Below are 18,399 nucleotides of genomic sequence, written 5' to 3' on the forward strand. Positions count from 1 at the left end.
ATTTATAAATCAAACTCTGTACCACCCTTTTTAATTGAGGAATGGGTTTTTTATTTAACAAAAATATCAGTTTATTAAAACAGCATAACAACAAAAAAAAGTGGACGTTCGCGACTTTTGGCAATGAAACATTCTTCAGCCAAAGTTTAATGTCACAGGAGCAATTCTTTAAATATAAATTAGCCTTAAACGTTACGCTGCAGCAAACAAAAGCCAAACCGCTTTCCCTGGTGCATGTTCCGTTTAAGAATCTGATTTTTTTTTTCTCATGTGAAAACATAGTCAACCACTTTTTTAAATTCCTCTCTGAAACTCTGCTCTAAGCAGCAAGAGGTGAAATCATTGGTGGGCATCTGTAACAACAGAATTATTAAAGCTTCAGTTTTACATTAAAAATTTTTTTTAATTTGGTCAAAAACAAGTGTCCAAAATTCACTGCATCCAACGTCAGATGTCTTATTTCTGAATTTGCCACATGAACAAACCGTATTCATGTTTTTGAGTTCAAACATTTTTGCCCTGGGCCTCGTCCTCCAACAACAAGCACAACATTAATAACAGCTTTAAAATGAATGTTTTATCCCAGGGACTGTGCTGGAATTCTCTCCACCGCCAGATGTTTGGTTCACTCAAGATCAAAGCCCAAGTTAACCAGCAGTGAGAGTTCCTGACGTCTGCTTTATTTTGTGCTTCCACCACAGACAGAACCAGAATCCCAATCAGTGCAAACAGACACAGACTGACAGCTTTTACCATGGAAGGGAAACTGTGCTGAAAATAAAACTCAAATATACCTGCCTTACAAAATACATTCTCACCGCTTTCATACTGTCAAACCAAAAAATAGAACCTGACCACCATTACTCTCCTGGATATTTTAACTAAAACATTTTTTTCTAAGCTCTGATTTGTGGTCAGGCCGTCAGCAGTCCTGAGGCAGGACAGGAGCCTCCTCATGAAGCGGACTCTTTAAACAGAGCCCGGTTCAGTACCTCGTCACACTGTTCACAACTCGCTGTGAACATCTGGCAGAGACACAGAACAGGAGAACAACATTAGTCAGTGTTACTAATGCATAAGCTGGATGTGCGTGTCAGACTGAGTGTGTGCTGCACCTGTGCCTTGCTGCTGCGCTCTGTGGTTTGCTCCCGCCTGGACTCTGGTCTGCAGACGCTTAATCTCCTGGTCGTAATCTGTCCACTCGGCCACGATCCTCACTGCAGCCTGCAGCTTGGGCTCCTTGGTCATAGGGTTGTTACACTGAAATCACCAGAAATGTAAATTAATAAATGAGGATCGGCTCCATCCCCGCTGGAGAGTCACGTGACAGTAGTGGATTTATCATCTTAATTCTGTTGGTTCACATATTCTACTCTAATGTGTATCAGTGTCTGGGTTTTCCAGGAGCCAAGTGAAGCTGAAGCTAAACAGTGTAAGTGGAGCTTATCCCTCTAATTCTGTAAGTGTGACATCGAGGAATTTTTCCAAAAAAAAGTGGCACATCTCATCTAATTGTTCACTTTTTGCCCACAATTATTTCCTTTCAGCAAACCCGTCTGCCCCCTAGTGGCTGGTGGGAGGAATAAGCCTCAGAACTCCAGCTGCTGCTACGCAAGGTGTAGTATACTACATGCACATGATGCGATCTGTTCTGTTCTTACCAGGTCTATTGTTTTAGCGCTCCTCTTGGTGCTGTCGTCACACCACGTCTCACACCACAGCCACTCCTGGGGCAGAGACTTGATGGGCACTTGGTGGATCATGTTGTTGGGCAGATCCTGGAAAAAGACAGTGGCATGTCATGTTAAGACATGTTTTTAGTCTTTAGTATGTGATGTGATAAAGTTTCATAGTAAAGTATGGTCATTAAAAAGTCAGTATAATATATGATGGGAAATATGTCATAATAAAGGATGTCTGTATAGTATGTTGTCAATAATAACTAAGTTAACTTCTCTTGGCTTATCCTGTCAGGTATCGCCACAGCGAATGATTCGCATGATAGATCTGACAAGTGCCCTTACTGAAGCAACCCCTCTGGATTGAACCGGCGACAGGAGCACAACATGCCAACCACTGCACCAAACGACCAGGGCAGCATGTAAGAAAAAAGTAGGACATAGTCTCATATGTTCACATTGTGGGACTATTAAAGGTTTTCTTTAATTTATCTTATATGTCGTGAGAATATTCATAGTACAGTATGATGGAAAATGTGTCATAGTATTGTATGTCTTAAAAAAATGTCTAAGTATGTGGTGCTTTTTATGTAATAAAACAGTAGCATAGTATATGAATGTCATGAAAAAGTCATAGTATGTCGGCAAAAATGTGTGATAGTATTGGATGGAAAAATCCATAGTATACCGTAGCATTATACAGTATGTGATAATAATAGGGTAATAGTATGGGGTAAAAAGGTTTCATAGTATAGTAGTATGTGAAAAATAAGTCATAGTATAGTATGTGGTTAAAAAATTGTCATAGTATATGTCAGAGTATAGTATTTAATGGAAACTGTCAAAGTATGTGGTAAAAAGGTGTCCTGTGATTAGTTGACAATAGTATATTAATGCATGTTTAAATTAACACTTGAATGACCTAATCAGCATGCTTTAATTAATTTTTTTTTATCATCTGTTTTCACTTGTATCAGGGTGAGTGTAACATTTTTGTCACCGGACCTTTTATATATCTAATATGTGTATATATAAATATTATACATAATGTATTAGTTCGTTTCATTTAATGAACGGTCCAAGCAGACCTGGGCCAATACATTAAAAAGTACAAGATAAAACGCGCACACGCACGCACACACACGCACACGCACGCACAGTGAGAATGTGAGCCTTTGCCAGGGGACTGGTACGAACCTGGTCCAGGTTGGAGAGGCTGTTGGGGTCTTGGCTCAGACCCTGGTACTGTCCTCTGAGTCTGTCTCCTGCAGCTATTTTCCTGAACTTCTTCAGGTCGACCACATACAGAGCGCTGCACAGGAAAAAGCACAGCACTTCAAATATACATTGAGATTAAAAAAAAAATACATAAAACCTGAATGTTTGTATTTAACAGTGATACAGTTTTAACATAACATTAGCTGCAGCCGTTACAGATGGGCAGCTTACCTGATGTGGTACTTGCGGCCAGCCAGGTGACTCGCCCAGTAGCCCGACTTCCAGAAGCGGTAGCCGTCCATCTCCCTGCGACTCTCACAGAACGGGGTGTAGCCGTACGGAGCTCCCTCCAGGTCGAAGTCACGCAGCTCCTTCAGGTCTGTGCGCACAATCTGAGGGAGGAGAGGACGATGTGGTTCAACAAAGAACTAAAGCCGACAAGTGGGATTAGAATTTGGACAGAAGTAATAACGAGTGTGCGTGTGTGGGGTTCACCTGGTCAGCGTCCACAAAGAGGATCTTGTCAACAGCCAGAGGAAACAGCACATCCAGGAACAGGATCTTGTAGCCCCAGATGATCCTCTGCTTCTCTGTCTGTTGGTGTAACCAGCGAGGCCACTTATACTGCACCAGCTCATACTGAAAGCCGTATTCCTTCGCCATGTGTGGAATGAACTCCTGCATACAGTATAGATCAGACACTATATTATAAGATGCTGATGCTCGGCGTCAACTAAAACAGCCATGAAATAATAATACATAAAGGCTGACAGGCTTCACAGTTGCATCCTGGTTATCTATTATACATGAAAACCTTTTATCCCGGTGTCTGATCATTCTCCACTCTATGCCTAGGTACATCTGGTGAATCATTTAGTGTGGAGTGATACAAAAACATACAATGACTAAAAATGTAGAGCTGATCAAAACAAACTGATACTTGTTATACGGAGCACAAGCTGAACCTCTGCTTTGTAGTTCTGTTTTTGGTGGATTCACATTAGGATCAGAAAAAGCAATAATTCATGCCGAGTGCAGAGGTTGGATTTGTTATCTGTGACTTACAGACGTAATAAAATGATAAAATGTTAACACAAGTGCAACTACAATACTTAAATGTAGAATGTGAAAACGATGAATAATGATGATGAATGGTTGCAGATACAGAACCGACGTCTGCACATTTATCAGAAGGGAGGAAATCTAATCCCTCTCAATGTTTCACCTTGATTTTTAGAATTCCTGTTTGAAGTTTACAGAACAAAGCCACAGCCATCAGGTCCTCTGTGGCTGTGGCTTTGTCTGCATCAGTCACCACTGATGTGCCAGCTGATCCCTAATGCAACACCAGTGAGGAAAAAAGAAAACCCCACCTTGAAGGTCGGGGATAGGTAGTTCTTGAGGAACCAGAACTTGACAGGAGTCTTGGTGTTCTTCAGGACCGACAGCATCATAATCCTGAGAGAACATGAATAAATCACACGAGACTCGTCAACACAGCTGAAATCAGTGACCGTACAGGGGAGGTTGCGTTAGATTCCTCTGTCAAGGAGCCCATGCGCTGCTCTCACCTCAGGAACCTCTCGTACAGATGCCCAGAGGCCAAAGAGAAGATATTGATCACATCGTCTTTCTCCTGCTTGGGCTCCTCTGTGTTGGCTCCACCTGTGAACCCCCTGAAAGTCAGAAGATTACAGGACATCAGGGGGTTTCGAAGTCGCTCATCTAGAGGGTGAACTGGATGAATACAAAAAACCTGGTGTGTGATGTTACTCTTAAATAGGAACAAGCTATTTCATTTTGCTGACAATCATTCTGGTGATTCACTCAGCATCTGGGGCTGTTTGTTTGAAGCACACAGGTTCCTGACAGATGACCACAAAGCCACATGAAGAGCTGCACTCAGTCAATCCAGACTGTGACCTGTCTGCTGCGCTGTCATGTGCCACACAATCCCAAACTAAATCAAACCCATAGCTAAGACGGATGGTGATAAAAGCAGAGCTGCAGTCGTGACTGCGATGGCGAGTCTGAAGAGCCGGTCTCTGCACCGTGTCGGAACAAAGCTGTACCTGGTCAGAGATTTCCAGAAGCCAGTGTCGTTCTCCTCGGTCCCATCACTCAGCAACTCCTCGCCGATTTTGTCTGGTTTTTTTTGGACCTGAATAAAAACATTTTTAAATCAGACGTTAAGTGACTGTTCTTCATCCAGTTGACTTGCGCTTTAAATATTTATTTCTTCAACTAAATCAACTATTCCTCATGAAAACACTGGCAACACACTGCTGACCATGAAGTGGGTCCACATGCCCAGAACCTGCATGTGATGTAGAGCTGTCAACAATCATTTAATGTGAGACGACAACGTGGAAATGCGGAGATGAAAGGCAGTTTTCTATTATTAGAGGAAAACTAACCTTGACTTTTATGATTCTGCCTTTGAAGTTGTTTAGAACGACAATAACGTCATCCGAGTCTGCGGAAGAATCTGTACCATCGTGGCTGAGACGTGAAGAGAGGAAATACACACAACAATTCGAGTCAAGTCATCTGAGGTCTCTGACCTGATGTGTTCACCTCTCCACGTTCTCACCTGTAAATCTTATAAATTTCATCTGAGCGCCCTTTCCTCAGCTTCAGGACCCAAGCGCCAGGGTTGGCCTTCAGCTGGAAATAACCCTAAAGAGCAAAACCAGGATGACTTACAGGAAGCAAGAAAAATCAAGTCTGGAAAAGTAGTAAAAACAAACTATAAAAGCGGTTCGAAGCGTCCAGCTCTACAGTCAGGAGTAAAGGTTGAATCTATACGCTACCAGGTTTGCCATGACGATTGTGTCCACCATTATTGGCTCGGAGGCGGTTCCCAGGGTGAACTGAAGGCCTCGAGGCGGCTGGCCTGAGCTGACATCAAAGCAGTGACCTTCCAGCAAAAGATGCTCCAATTCATACTCGGCTGCTACAATGTTCTCCACCTGCAAACACGAAGAACGGAGGATGATTCTGTGCAGCAACAATGGTTCCACAACAAGCCCAAGGCAGAGAGTAATGATTCTGTATCTGTATATAGTGAAGTACTTTAAAGACCACCATGAAAACAGTTACTCAGTTTACAGCTATAAATGGACTAAAAGACCTTTTAAATATTTCACCACCACTGATCCTGATATTGCATCTGCACAGATTTTCTGTACCTCCTGCAGGTAAATGTTGTCTAGGTCGTATCGGGTGTGCACGGACTCCACCATCCAGCTCTCAGGAGTGTTAAGATTCAGAGTGAAGAGCGGAGACTGGGGCATGTCCAAGAACTTGGCCAAAGGACCGGGAGAGAAGCTGCCGTCAGCCTGAAACGCCACCTCCGGCTCCAGCACGTAGCGGTAAAAACTGGAGAGAAGGAAGCTCGAACCAGTAAAACCTTCATTACTGGTGCACAACGTCATGCACAGAGCTGACACTGATCGGCGTCCTCACCTCTTCAGTGGCATTTCTGACAGTTTTGATTGGCAGTTCATGAAAACCCGTAAATTGACATTTATTAGCTGCTTCAGCACCTGCAGGTTAATGAGGAGACGAATGAAGACAAGGAAGAAATGAGAGGACGTCAAAGTCATGGGAAATAAATCAACTCATTAGTGAGGCCGACAGGAAAAGATGGATGATCCTGTGTAAATACCCACCGAGAGGAGAGGAGCTAGTTTCTGTGCGTCTCTGGTTACTGGATCCACCACAGCAACAATATCAAAGTACATGTCTCCCTCTTTAGGACGGATCTTCACAGCACTGTTAGTGAATGATCAAGTAAACTCAGAGTTTAACAGTATAGCGTTTATTTTGTTTTACTATTAAAGACAGATTTAGGGAGGTGAGAGGTGGCCTGAAATATGAAGCGCTGCATCTTTACCTGTAGCGGTCGTCAGCAAACCCATACTCTATCCGGGCTTCTGCTTTGGGTTGGGCCGAGAGCAGAGCATCCACCTTCATCACAAGGTCGCTAGCCCTGAGGAAAACCGCGTGTTGAGTTCAAAACGCCGAGGCAAATGCTTCTTAGAGCAGTTCCCAAAGGAGCAGGAGCCCATTTCACCTCGCGTAAAGGAACATAACACACCTGTCCTCCTCCGTTCCAAACTGCTGGACTTTGCTTTTGATTCGCTCTCCTGACGTCTTGAGGATGATGCTCTCCAACAGCAGGAAGTCGTCCTGGTTAAACACCTCGCCCTCCTCCAACGGACCTATGATCTGTCAATGACAAGAAAAAGCATTGGTTTAGTTGCAACAAGTTTGGATTGGACATCAAATACAACTTGAACTCGTTGATTTTGCTGCGACTCACTCTTCCATTGCTGATAACTGCTATCTGTCCTTTCTTCAGTTTGAGCACGTCTCGGCAGTAGGCAGCGTGGGAGAGCAGGAAGTCCAATTTGGGACTTTCATACGCACTCTTGAACAACGACACATCCATACCCTGAAGGAAAACCAGATAATGTACAATTTAAATTATAAATAAGAAGAGATAAGTGGTTTAGAACCATTTAGAATCACTGCTACAGTTTGTTCGTCTCACCCCGACAGCGAACTCTGCGATGTCTACTCCCCTCTCCAGAGCGGCCGCGGCCTCTTCTTTGGCCATTTTGGTGATGAAGTTCTTCGCGTTGTTGGCCGTCTGCGTCTGCATGGCAGCCCAGATCGCCCTGGTCACACGGCTGCTCTCGGCAGATGGAGCAGCTGACGGGTTGCTGATCATCCCCAGGCGAACGTTGTTGCTGGTTTTCTGTTACAGCAGAATGTCTCATTAGTTTAAGAGTAAAGCAGGGAGCGGACGGACATCTACTTCTGTTGTTTGTCAAGGTCATGACAAAAAAGGGCAACTAAAGTCATCAAAGTGTCTTTGCTTTACTTATATGGCAAATATACCGATTGGTCAAAGACATACAGATGTATAGTAGGAGTTTTTGTACCATGTGTCTGATGGAATCATAGAGAAGCTGACGTCCTGAAGGCTTGTCAAAGTCTCCAACCACCCAGAAGGTTACAGGACGGATAAATCCATCATCTGCCAACCACAGAAGAAGACAGATATACTGAGGTGATGAGCTGAAATTGAAGCAAAGCAGATAAGTCTCATGTCTTAAGTGAAGCTCTAGATGGGACACATTCTGGGCTGAAAAATCAAACAGCACTTCATGCAGTTGCATCGAATGACACCTAGTCAACTGTCATGCTGTCCTTGAGAAAGATGGAATAAAAAGCCTGGGGCAGTCATGTAAATAAGACGCTTCAGACCATCAGTACACAGTCGTCACATGCGTGAATTAGTGGTTTGCTTCCTCTGAGAACAGACTGAGGAGATCTGGTGGAGTCACAGACGCATCTAAGCCGTGCCAGTGTTGTTCACAAGGAACTGAAAGAGAGAGCAAGTGAGGAGGAGATGGAATAATGCGGGAGAAACGGGGGATTACCATGCCTGTTGGTGGCCGTCATCCCTGATTCAGGATTAAAACACGTCAATAAGACAGAAGAAGAAGAACACACGGAGAGGTTTTAGGAAGGAATGTCACAGAAGCCACTTCCCTGCGTGTTTGTACGTCAGCAGCTGTTACCTTTCTTAGTCATGTAGTTCATGCTGTTGGCCACTGCTGTGCTCTTCTGTGTGCTGTCCAGACTGGAGAAGCGAGCATAGTCATCGACAAAGAAATTATCTGCAAAAAGAGACACAGGTTAGGACCTTCTACACAGTCCCTGATGAGACCGAGGTCACATGCGTGTTTTACTGCTGTACACACACATCCCACTCCCACTGTACTCACTGGTATCAGACAGGTCCAGGTAGGTTCTGCTGGTGGACAGCACTCGGGCATTGATGCGGGGAACGACGTTGGGTTGGTTCATGATGAAGTCCACGACATCATGATCTGTTGCCAGTTCACCCTGTGAGCACAAGTCAGGATTATGAACAGTTTATTCACGCTTTCCGCAGACCTCAGAGTGACACAGATCTTTTCTGACTACTCTTATTTTTCTCAAAGCCTCTTAAGTGTTAATAGCTTCTTTATACTGCGACTACTGATGCTTGTGTATCGACTGAAAAGTTTTCTCCCACAAGTTCCGATTAAACATTAAAGGGGAGAAAACAAGAGTAATGACTAACACTCCAATTCACTGATACAGCAAACAAATTAAACACTAACTGCTCTAATGCCTTAGAAAAAAAATATTTCAAAGATTTGGCTCGTCTGAGAGCTGGGACGACATTAAAACAGGAGACGTGACAGATGGCACCGTCACAAAGATTCTGTCTGAAATAGAATCCATTTAGTCACCACCATCCCTGACAGGCTGCTTTTCAAAGGCCTGATTAAAGAGAAATACATGATATAGAATGGCACTGTTAATTTCACATCACGCCAGGTGTGTGTGTGTGTGTGTGTGTGTGTGTGTGTGTGTGTGTGTGTGTGTGTGTGTGTGTGTGTGTGTGCGTGCGCGCTGACTGACCAGGTACACCGCTCTCTGGTAGAAGGAGGTCGTCTCCAGGATCTTCTGCATGGTGACCGTTTCCAGCTCGTCCGGGTCCAGCTGTTCACGCTGGTACGGAACGCCGTTGTACATGACCACCGGCAGCGGGCCCACCCCCGTCTGCTCGTAGTACGCGCGCCCTTCCTGGAAGACGAGGGGAGCAAGTGGTGTTGGTGTTCTGCCACACGAGACCAAACGCCTGTAGACGTCCACTCTGGTCTCACCTTCCTGTTGCCGTCGTAGCTGGAGTCAGCTCCCAGGACGCTGCTGATCTCCACATAGGGGAACTTCTTCTCCAGCACTTTGACCACATTCGCGACAGTGAGGCTTCCACCAACAGGCACCTGGTTGAACATCTGAGGAGAAGCAGGCGCATGAGGGGCGCGCTCATTAAAGCGAGCGGAATGATTCATCAAAGAGTCCACTCACTGAGATGACGGCATCAAAAGCGCTCTGGCCGTCCACCTCGTCCTTGATGTAGTTGTAGGCTCGGACCAGCGCCACGCCTGGGTCCTGCATGCCGTCGATGTCGTCCCCGTCTGACACCACGAACACGAAGCCGATCCTAAAACACACACGCACAGGCTGAGTTTGCGATCCAAGCCCTCCCGTGTAAACTGGACGGTTAAAATGCTAAATGTGTGCCGACTGCCTCATTAGTATTCAAACAAATGGAACATCCCAAGACGCCACATGCAGAAAGGTATCAAAGGTCCACAGAATGTTCCTGACGAGACTCCTAAGTTAAAATGGATTTCACACCAATTCCAGACGGCTGCAGCTGCTGTTTGCTTTTATTTTCCCTGTTTTTGCCGTTACTGCATTGCAATAAAAAATACCGTTTGACTTGATTTTCTGTTGACGATTTGATCAGGATGTGCATTTATTGTCCAGTACATAAAGAATTTATTACAAGAACAGTCCACCGTGTCCCTGATGACACGTGTTCCAACCTGAGTGGGATGTTGTTAGCATAAAACATCTCTGCAACGCTGAGCAGCTCGGCGGCGTTCTCCTGGGCCGGGTCCAGAATAATCACCTGCAACACACGCAGACCAGATAGAGATAAGCACCGACACCTTCCGCGAGCAGTCTGATCCGTTCGGCGCCGACTAATCGGGTTTGGACGCACCAGATTGTGGAAGTTCTTACGGATCTGCCTGATGACTCCAGGGAAGGTTGGCCTCAGCAGCTCCTGCACGTTGTAGGGCCACGAGCTGTATCTGTGGTCCGTCTCCAAATTGTTAATCCACTTAAAAAAATTAAACAGAGACAAAGAGATGTTTAAATAGCAGATGAATACATGTGTGTAAGCAATCAAGCATTCATCCGTGATGAGTGCAGCACAATTCAGGCTGATATGGAGGAGCCACTGTCAAAGCCGCTGCTGCTGTGATTGCTCACGCTGATTGAAGGATGGCGGATGTCGACAGCGTAGTCCGAGTCGGACGGCTGCACGTTGAGCTTCAGGATGTCGTGAATGTAGTGCGGCTCAATCATGAGGGACTGCAGGCCTTCCATCACCCGGGCCTCGCTGCGCAGGACCTCGAACACGCTGCGGGCGACAGAGGCGGGAGCAGGTACAACGTGAAACTACCAATATGTGGGGATTTGAACAAGGCCATGGTAATGATTTTGGACAAGGAACATCCAGGCAGCAGGACAGGAATTCGTTTTGTGGTCCAGGTTTGGTTGTGTACCTGAAGATGTCTTGTGTGTCCAGATCTATATGCAGCCCATTGATGAAGAGGGCTGAATCTCCAGGCTGCAGCCCCAGCGTGCCTTTAAATAACTGCAGAGAGAGCACCGTCAGCGTGACGCCCTGTTCGCATCAAGCCCCACAACTACCCACTCATCTGCTGCGGAGGCGATCGCCGATCATCAAAGGCGGCAATCACGCAGTCAATTACGCCGTAAAACTAGAGGCAACAGTCGATACGAAGCCGTAACGAGGCGGGGTGGCGGCTCCAAACAAGCCCTGACAGCTCTGTTCCAGCAATCAAACCTCACGATAAACAAATCTAATTATTAGAGGACGGACACGTTGCGTGTAGCTGCGCGCGTGAAGGCAAAAGGAGAAGCGCCGCGTTGTTTGGGCGCAGTCAGATCTCATTATAGGAAGACAAAGACTTCAGATTATTCATACGCAAGACACCGCAATTACACCGAGACATGATTAACACGGAGACCGTTCGTGCCACTTAAACAGTGCGCACGTGAGACAGAGACATATCTGCGCACAAGAGCACGTGTCCAAGCGGCTTCAATCAATGATCATTTCTCCCCGCGAGCACGCGCCGCCGCCGAATGAATCAGAGTCAGTAATTACGACGTTTGCCGCTCTGTCCCGAACTCCTGTCTGCGCACCGAGATAAGGTGAGCACGGCTGGAGGAGGGGGAGGAGGGGGAGCACGGTTGGAGGAGGGGGGGGCAGCAAACACACGCAGACGCAGTTATCACAAAATAAAAAAGTGAGGGGAAAGAAATAAAAACAGGAAGAGCAGCTCTCATTTTGAGATATTTCCCTAAAGACGCGTGTAAAAGGCCGAGGGGCCGTGGTTGGATCCGTTTTTCTTGATTGTCCTCCTTTATTAGATTAGATTGGTGAACAGCTAAAACTGAATTATCCCCGAGCACTCGACTACAATCAGCGGGGAGGTGCGGATGCGCGCGCGTGGGATGATACGAAGATAAGCGTCGATTTTAAACTAGCGTCCGCTCCCCAATAAACCAGGGATTCTGATGATTGCACCTAAAGTTTGCGTTCTTTATTTTTTTCCTCAGTGTTAATGAACCGTAGGAAAAGGCCCAAACCACAGAGTATTGATGCTACACCAGACGCAGCATAATTCAGCTTACACGGCTCCTGTGCTGCAAAGAGCCTCATTAAAACTATTAAAAACACATAAATGGCTGCACGGCTGCTCCAGGTGTTCCCCTTCCAGGCACTGCAGCTTTTACTTAATCGCCCTGCAGTAAACACTAGACCACTATATGTTTAATAGCCCATAGGTCAGCACCAAGCAAATGTACCTTTTTCTATTTATGTAAGAAATTGTGGCTAAAAATGACTGTGGATCTATTTGAGGCCAGGTAGCGATGACCCTTTATTTAAGTTTGGTGTGTTCAGTAGGAACAGATGGGGATGAGGCTGAATGCGTTAAAGTTAGAAGGTGGACAGACAAACTGGACACAACTATTTATCATAATTAGGTATTTTCACTGATAGTAATAATAGATGTACCTTTTGGTTTTCACCGATCTGTTTACGTATCTCAGAGTTGACCACTGTTTTTGTGATGGATCTGTGAAGGGAATGAAACTCAACTTTAAAACAGCAGATTAGTCAATATAAAACTTTTTTGCCCCAGCTACTGTTTCACGCTGCGTTACCTGGCTTTAGTAGGGAAGTTCTGACTGAGGTCTTTCATCACGTTGAGGGCATCAACAGCGGGAGCAGCAAGTATGCGAGCTGCTGTCTGGAAACTGAGATCTACAGAAGAAGACGTGGGTGGATGGGGGGGTGGGCAACACGGGAAGGAGAGCGATGAGAGATGGTTTCAACAAAGTAAAAGCCGCACGGACGTTTGTCAGAGCCAGGAATTAATAGACAAAGGGTGACGCTTCTGAGGAATAAGGTTCAAAAGTAAAGCAGAAGTGCAGAAGCATACTTCAACTGGAACAGAAGAACGTGACTGCAGTGAGTGTTGAGGCATAACAGCAAGTGTCTGAGCTCAGTGGTTTATGCGAGACACTAACCAATTTAAAGTAATTAATCCAACAAATTCAAACATAGACATATCAAGTCGTTGTCTTGTTGACACTGGAGAAACGGTCAGAAGATCACACATGAGGCTGCTCAGATTTTAATGGGGATCAAACCCAGGCCCCAATCAGTCAATCAAGCCTTAAACCTCAGCCGTTGAGCTCATTAACATATTAATTAAAAATGTATTTATGTTAACACTGCTGCCTTTTCCTCTGGGATATTAATTATTCAAAACATTTAAGACAGAACTGGGAAAAGCCTGGAATAAACACACAGGTACATGCTAAATGAGGAAGTGGAGGAATGACACTGTATAAGAGCATAAAGAGATAAAGCGAGAGTGTTGTGAGGATTATTTGAGTGCGGTGAGCATCTCTGTGATGCTGCTGTAGCCTGTGATTATTAGGCCTCCCTCTTTGTAAACAGGCTAAGCTAATGAGCCCCAGCAGGGTAAAAGATAAAGACAGACGCCTCGGGCTCGACTGTCGCTCGAGCGGCTCTCATCCCATCGCCCCCTGGATCCACAGTCAAAGGCAGCCGCGCGCTCACGCCCGGAAAAACACCTCAGCCACGAGCGCGGCGTCGCTCGCAATGGAAACGAAAAACAGCTCCAGGTGTGTGCGGACGCCACGCGGTGTGCACGCAGAAGTTAAACGCACTCACAGTTAAGTCTGAGATTCACGAGATGACGCAATGGCAATCAATACTGCTTTAATGCTGCAGCAGACAATGCTCTCATGTCTTCAAGATATGATGACTCAAATGCATCAGGAGGACACTTATCGGCTGCAGTTATTGATTACAGAAAGAGACGGATACATTTTCAGCCGCACAAATTGACTCCCTGATGCCGTGATATCGCTGTTAAAGCAACAGAGGCCTTTTTATTTATTTATGATCAGTGGATATGAGAAATAAATCAAAGTAATGAAACGAGTGGATAAACAGCACCAGGGATGCAAATTATGCCACTGAAATTAGTTTCAAAGCATTTAGTTATTCAAGGGTTGCACGGGGGATGATTGCAAGAAAATGTTTTCACAGTAAAATCACACAAGCTAATCACAGTAACATTTGAGGTGCTTTCACACCTGTTTGTTTATTTTGTGGTCCTGACCGTAGAGAAAAACACGGAGCTGCGCTGGATGACAGCTTTAGCGCTGATTGGACACTTTGGGTTCCTCACCTTCACAAATTCTGGTGACTGAGAGCGTGTCATGCAGCGTTTTACTGCATTCTGATTTAATGTCTAGGGGTTAAATAGCCCACATCAAGTAATATTTGATGATGAAAATTTACAACAACTGCACCCGGAACTCATTAATGGTCGTAAACAGTTCTACTTCATACAAAAAAGCGCCTTGTATTGTGAGATATGTAAAATATCCTGTGTATATAAATATTTACAATCGTGAATAAAAATGCACGCAAACTATATTAGCTGTTACAAACATGCCAGCAGTAAAAGCAGCATGTGTCAGCAGAGTTAAGCTAAATTGAAGAAAATAGGAAGTGAAGAGATTTTTGCTCTTCTCATAAGTGAACTGAGGGAGACATCCATAAAACGGCACGACCATATTTCTGTGAAGCCTTAACAAGAGTAAGGTCTCCCCGGGTCAAGAAAGAATTGATTAGGCTTTGATGTGGAGGACCAGGGATTTGTGCCATTAGATAATTCACTTTTGACAGCTTTAGTTGAAACTACTGGACATGGAGCTCATATTACGTCCTGAGGGTATATTCACAGACTCATAAAAATTAGGAAGGGCGCGACTCTGGTTGAAGCAGTTTCCTTTTAGCTTCACATGATGGAGGCTTTGACCGTTTTACACATACAACCATTTATTACTGATGTAACATCTACATGCGGAAACAGAAACTAGCTTTTTGTTTTGACGAATCCAAATATGCTGTAGTGGGGGGCAAAAATAAGGCTGGGGGGAAAACAGTGGCACATGATGACAAAGACTTACCTTGCATTTGCCAGACTTTCAGAGGTGCCATTTCATTGGTGCTTTCTACTAAATGTTTCCTCAGCTCTTTCAACTGCTCCTTTAACTCTGGGTAGAGAGCCCTAGAGAGGAAGCGAGAGTGAGTGAGTGAATCCACTAAATAGCACATTATGGGAGTATGTTTGTATTCATGGGGAGATTATTGTAGGTTGCTTTGATGGAGATAAAATGTTATGATCAATGCTTTCAGGGAAGAATCAGAAGAAGAAAAACAGCTAAGAGAAAATCTTGGCTGGAGTGAGCGTGGTGCACTTCTTGGAAGCGACCCAATCCACTTTTATCACGGCCTGACACAGAACCACTTACTTGAGTTTGCCAAAAAGAAATCCCTGGACCTCGTCCACTGAATCATTCTCTCCGATCACTGTAGCGTTCACCTCCGCCCCTGAAAGCGCAATCAATTAACTCATTATTCACATCAGGACTCCGCCGGGAATACACCATCATGAGTATGCAGGCATCGACAGAGTGTGTACTTGTGCTTGTGCACCTTGGACTTGTGTGTCATCCTTTGCCTTGTACTCCTGGTTTTTGATTGCTAGCTCCACTCCATACCCGGAAAGATACACTTTCCTTTTGCTTGGATTCTACAGGAAAAAGAGAAAGTACTTTAAAAAAGCAGGCAACTAGTTTTTGCTGGCTAAGTGACGCTACGTTGTGCCCTGACTTCCTGCAAGCCTTGAAGAAAAGGAAAAAAGTGCTAAATGTTACAACCTTGCCAGGATTGATGTGTGACAGACAGATGGAGGGAAGAATTTTCCATAGAGAATATCAAGTAATGAAACAACCAACCACCTCACGATGTGAAAAATTGGAGACGCATTTTTATCCCAGGTGTAAATGAGGATTCCAGTGAGACTAATTTAATGAGTTTCTGAAATCATCATCCTGCCTGATGTTCACCAACAGTAGTCAGCACTGAAAATCAACATGTGTAACATGAGTGTGAAGACACCTACAGCCAGGTAGTGACGGAGCATGTAAGTCGCCTGGCCTTCGTAGGCGATGGAGGTAATGATCTGGTGAAGCCTCTGGAAATCCGGAGTCCCAAACTCGGCATAGAGAATGACAACAGGGGCGTTTGAATTTGCTCCTGGATATTTGTGATCGCCTTTGAATAGGTACGGCTTCGGCCTGCAAGAGAGACAGTGCAGTCACTGATCAAATCCTTGCGTGACTGATTCACAGCCATCCGTCCTGTACAGCTGTACTTACCGTCCAGGTGCAGTTTTCAGCAAAGCTGCTAAACCGTCTGCATTGCACGTCTTCTCCCCGTGGACACTAAAAAAAGCTTTGCAGCCAGATGGAGGAGGCTCATTGGATGCTATCTAAAAATATGAAGAACAGCAGGATCATTCAACACTTGGAAGCGTCTCAAATGTACGTGCCCGTTAAACTAAAGTGTAAGTCATCTCCCTGGTACCTGTTGGAAGGAGTGTACTGTTGCAGAGTAAGCTCTCAGGGAGAGGGCGAACTTCAGCATGTTCACCTGGACGGAGCTGAGCAAGGCACTGGCTCTCTTCACAATCAGGTCATAGTAGGCCTGATCTGTGTCTGCAAATACAGAGGCAAGGAGAAAACTTTAGCTCTCCTATGTCATATTATTGTGCAAGTGCAAGAGACTAGAAGTGAAAGCAGGTTTAGTGACACTGAAGCAGCTTCACTTTACCGTCATGCTGCCCTTCTATGTTTGCATTGGCTTCAACAAAGTTCCAGAACTTCTCCTGATTCTCTTCTGCCAGGAACTCACTGAGAACGAAGAGAAGGACAAATGTTTTGTAAGATGTGCATTTTTGTATGACACATGTTTTTTTTGCAAACCTATAAAAAGCTTTCACGTTGCACAAGTCAGAGAACAGCCAGGAAACCGTAATGTATCTGAATTGTTTTAAATATTTAGAGTCTGGCTCAAGGACACATTGAGAATGCATTTAAACTTAATTAGAGGACAGTCCTGGTGAGGGTCAGCCCTTGAATGTATCTATTATCTGCTTCCTAAATTAACGTCAGCTAAATTGCTGCTACCGCTGTGTGGTACCTGGCCTCCAGCAGCAAAGGAGTATCAGCCCATTTAGTTGAGAGGGTGGTGGTGACAGCTTTGGAGTCTGCACCTCCAGACACCACCCAGAGCAGAGACAGCAGAACGACTCCCAGAAGCCACATCCTCAAGCGTATGCCCGGGGGAGAAGAGGCTGCAGACGGCAGGTGGGTGGGTGGAGGTGGTGTCAAATGAGATGAAGAATCATTGGAATATGAAAAATCAAATAGCGGGAACATGTGACACAGAGGCAAAGAGCAGAACTCTCACACAGAGAGAAACCGATGTTTTATAATATTCATTTACACAGTAGGACAGTGTTGATGTGTTAATAACTCCAGGACTCTTCCTTTAGGCAATGTTAAGTGCCAGATCCTCTTTTCTACGTCTGTGTTGATATGTGCTCAGTTATATATTTTATAGCAGTCAGAGTTTGCACTTTATCAGATATAGAAGACGCTAGAGCAACAATAATCCTTCAGTTTTGGGTTTTACTTCACATGTATCTCTGGGGTCCAACTAAGGCACAATACAAAGGTAGGGGATCACAATCTCACTAATTAGTTAGATACCGTAAAGTATAAAACAATGTTTTCGCTGCGATTAACATGTTTAGTCGCTAGTAAACAAAAGGCTCGATGTTCTCTGTCCAATAGGAAAGTTCAGCGTGTCTCTTCCGACCAATCAAGGCTCAGTGTGAACATCCGGACAGATTCAATGACAAACCTCCGAGTTGTCATGTTTTCTGCAGCGAAGAGCTGTATTTGTGTCATAATAAAGTCTGAGTGTCCTGATCAGCTTTACTGTGTGTTTCATTGACACTCGAAGTCTGTGAGCAGCCCGCACCACTATTAATTAAGCATTAGCTATCAGGCGCGGCGGCTAACGAGCGCTACCTACGTGAAACTGTACGGTTTGAGCAGTCTGCGTTTCCCGACAGTCTCCTAAAGTCACGGTCTCCACGAGCGGCCTTGAATACAGACACTGGGGGTCTACGGTGGGAAATGAATGATTTATTCTTACCGAAGCCGGCTCCGTAGCTTCCTGCATCCATGATCCGCTGGGAGTGGGTGGGTCCTGACGGCGGGGTTAGGTAGCGTCACGTGATGCCTGATCAAAATGACTCCGAGCGATAAAATGGTCAGCTTTACTGTGTGTTTATTTATTCATATATTT

The 18,399-nt window shown here is 45.0% G+C and overlaps 1 protein-coding gene across 2 annotated transcripts; it reads right to left on the bottom strand.

Moving 5' to 3' along the window:
* Positions 1 to 27: 27 nt before the first annotated feature.
* uggt1 (UDP-glucose glycoprotein glucosyltransferase 1) lies at positions 28 to 18,399 on the bottom strand. 2 transcript variants are annotated; one of them, XM_029140073.3, is made up of 41 exons: positions 18,247 to 18,399; positions 17,224 to 17,377; positions 16,855 to 16,934; positions 16,609 to 16,739; positions 16,401 to 16,513; positions 16,145 to 16,319; positions 15,676 to 15,772; positions 15,492 to 15,570; positions 15,147 to 15,247; positions 12,798 to 12,897; positions 12,649 to 12,709; positions 11,105 to 11,196; positions 10,809 to 10,959; positions 10,537 to 10,656; positions 10,358 to 10,443; positions 9,834 to 9,969; positions 9,629 to 9,760; positions 9,384 to 9,548; positions 8,699 to 8,819; positions 8,492 to 8,590; positions 8,351 to 8,374; positions 7,850 to 7,944; positions 7,456 to 7,662; positions 7,225 to 7,356; positions 7,000 to 7,130; positions 6,796 to 6,891; positions 6,572 to 6,674; positions 6,366 to 6,445; positions 6,089 to 6,278; positions 5,711 to 5,869; positions 5,491 to 5,576; positions 5,315 to 5,399; positions 4,970 to 5,058; positions 4,469 to 4,573; positions 4,271 to 4,355; positions 3,393 to 3,575; positions 3,129 to 3,289; positions 2,877 to 2,991; positions 1,662 to 1,778; positions 1,116 to 1,260; positions 28 to 1,025 (listed from the first exon to the last, which is right to left on the bottom strand). In XM_029140073.3, the coding sequence occupies exons 1-41, from the start codon at positions 18,275 to 18,277 to the stop codon at positions 1,006 to 1,008; spliced, it is 4,632 nt and encodes a 1,543-aa protein (XP_028995906.1). In that variant the 5' UTR covers positions 18,278 to 18,399; the 3' UTR covers positions 28 to 1,005. The 2 variants fall into 2 exon arrangements, with proteins under 2 accessions (XP_028995906.1, XP_028995907.1); XM_029140074.3 differs by lacking the exon at positions 8,351 to 8,374.

The sequence above is a fragment of the Betta splendens genome, chromosome 22 (genome assembly GCF_900634795.4).
Source record: "Betta splendens chromosome 22, fBetSpl5.4, whole genome shotgun sequence".
Classification (NCBI taxonomy): domain Eukaryota; kingdom Metazoa; phylum Chordata; class Actinopteri; order Anabantiformes; family Osphronemidae; genus Betta; species Betta splendens.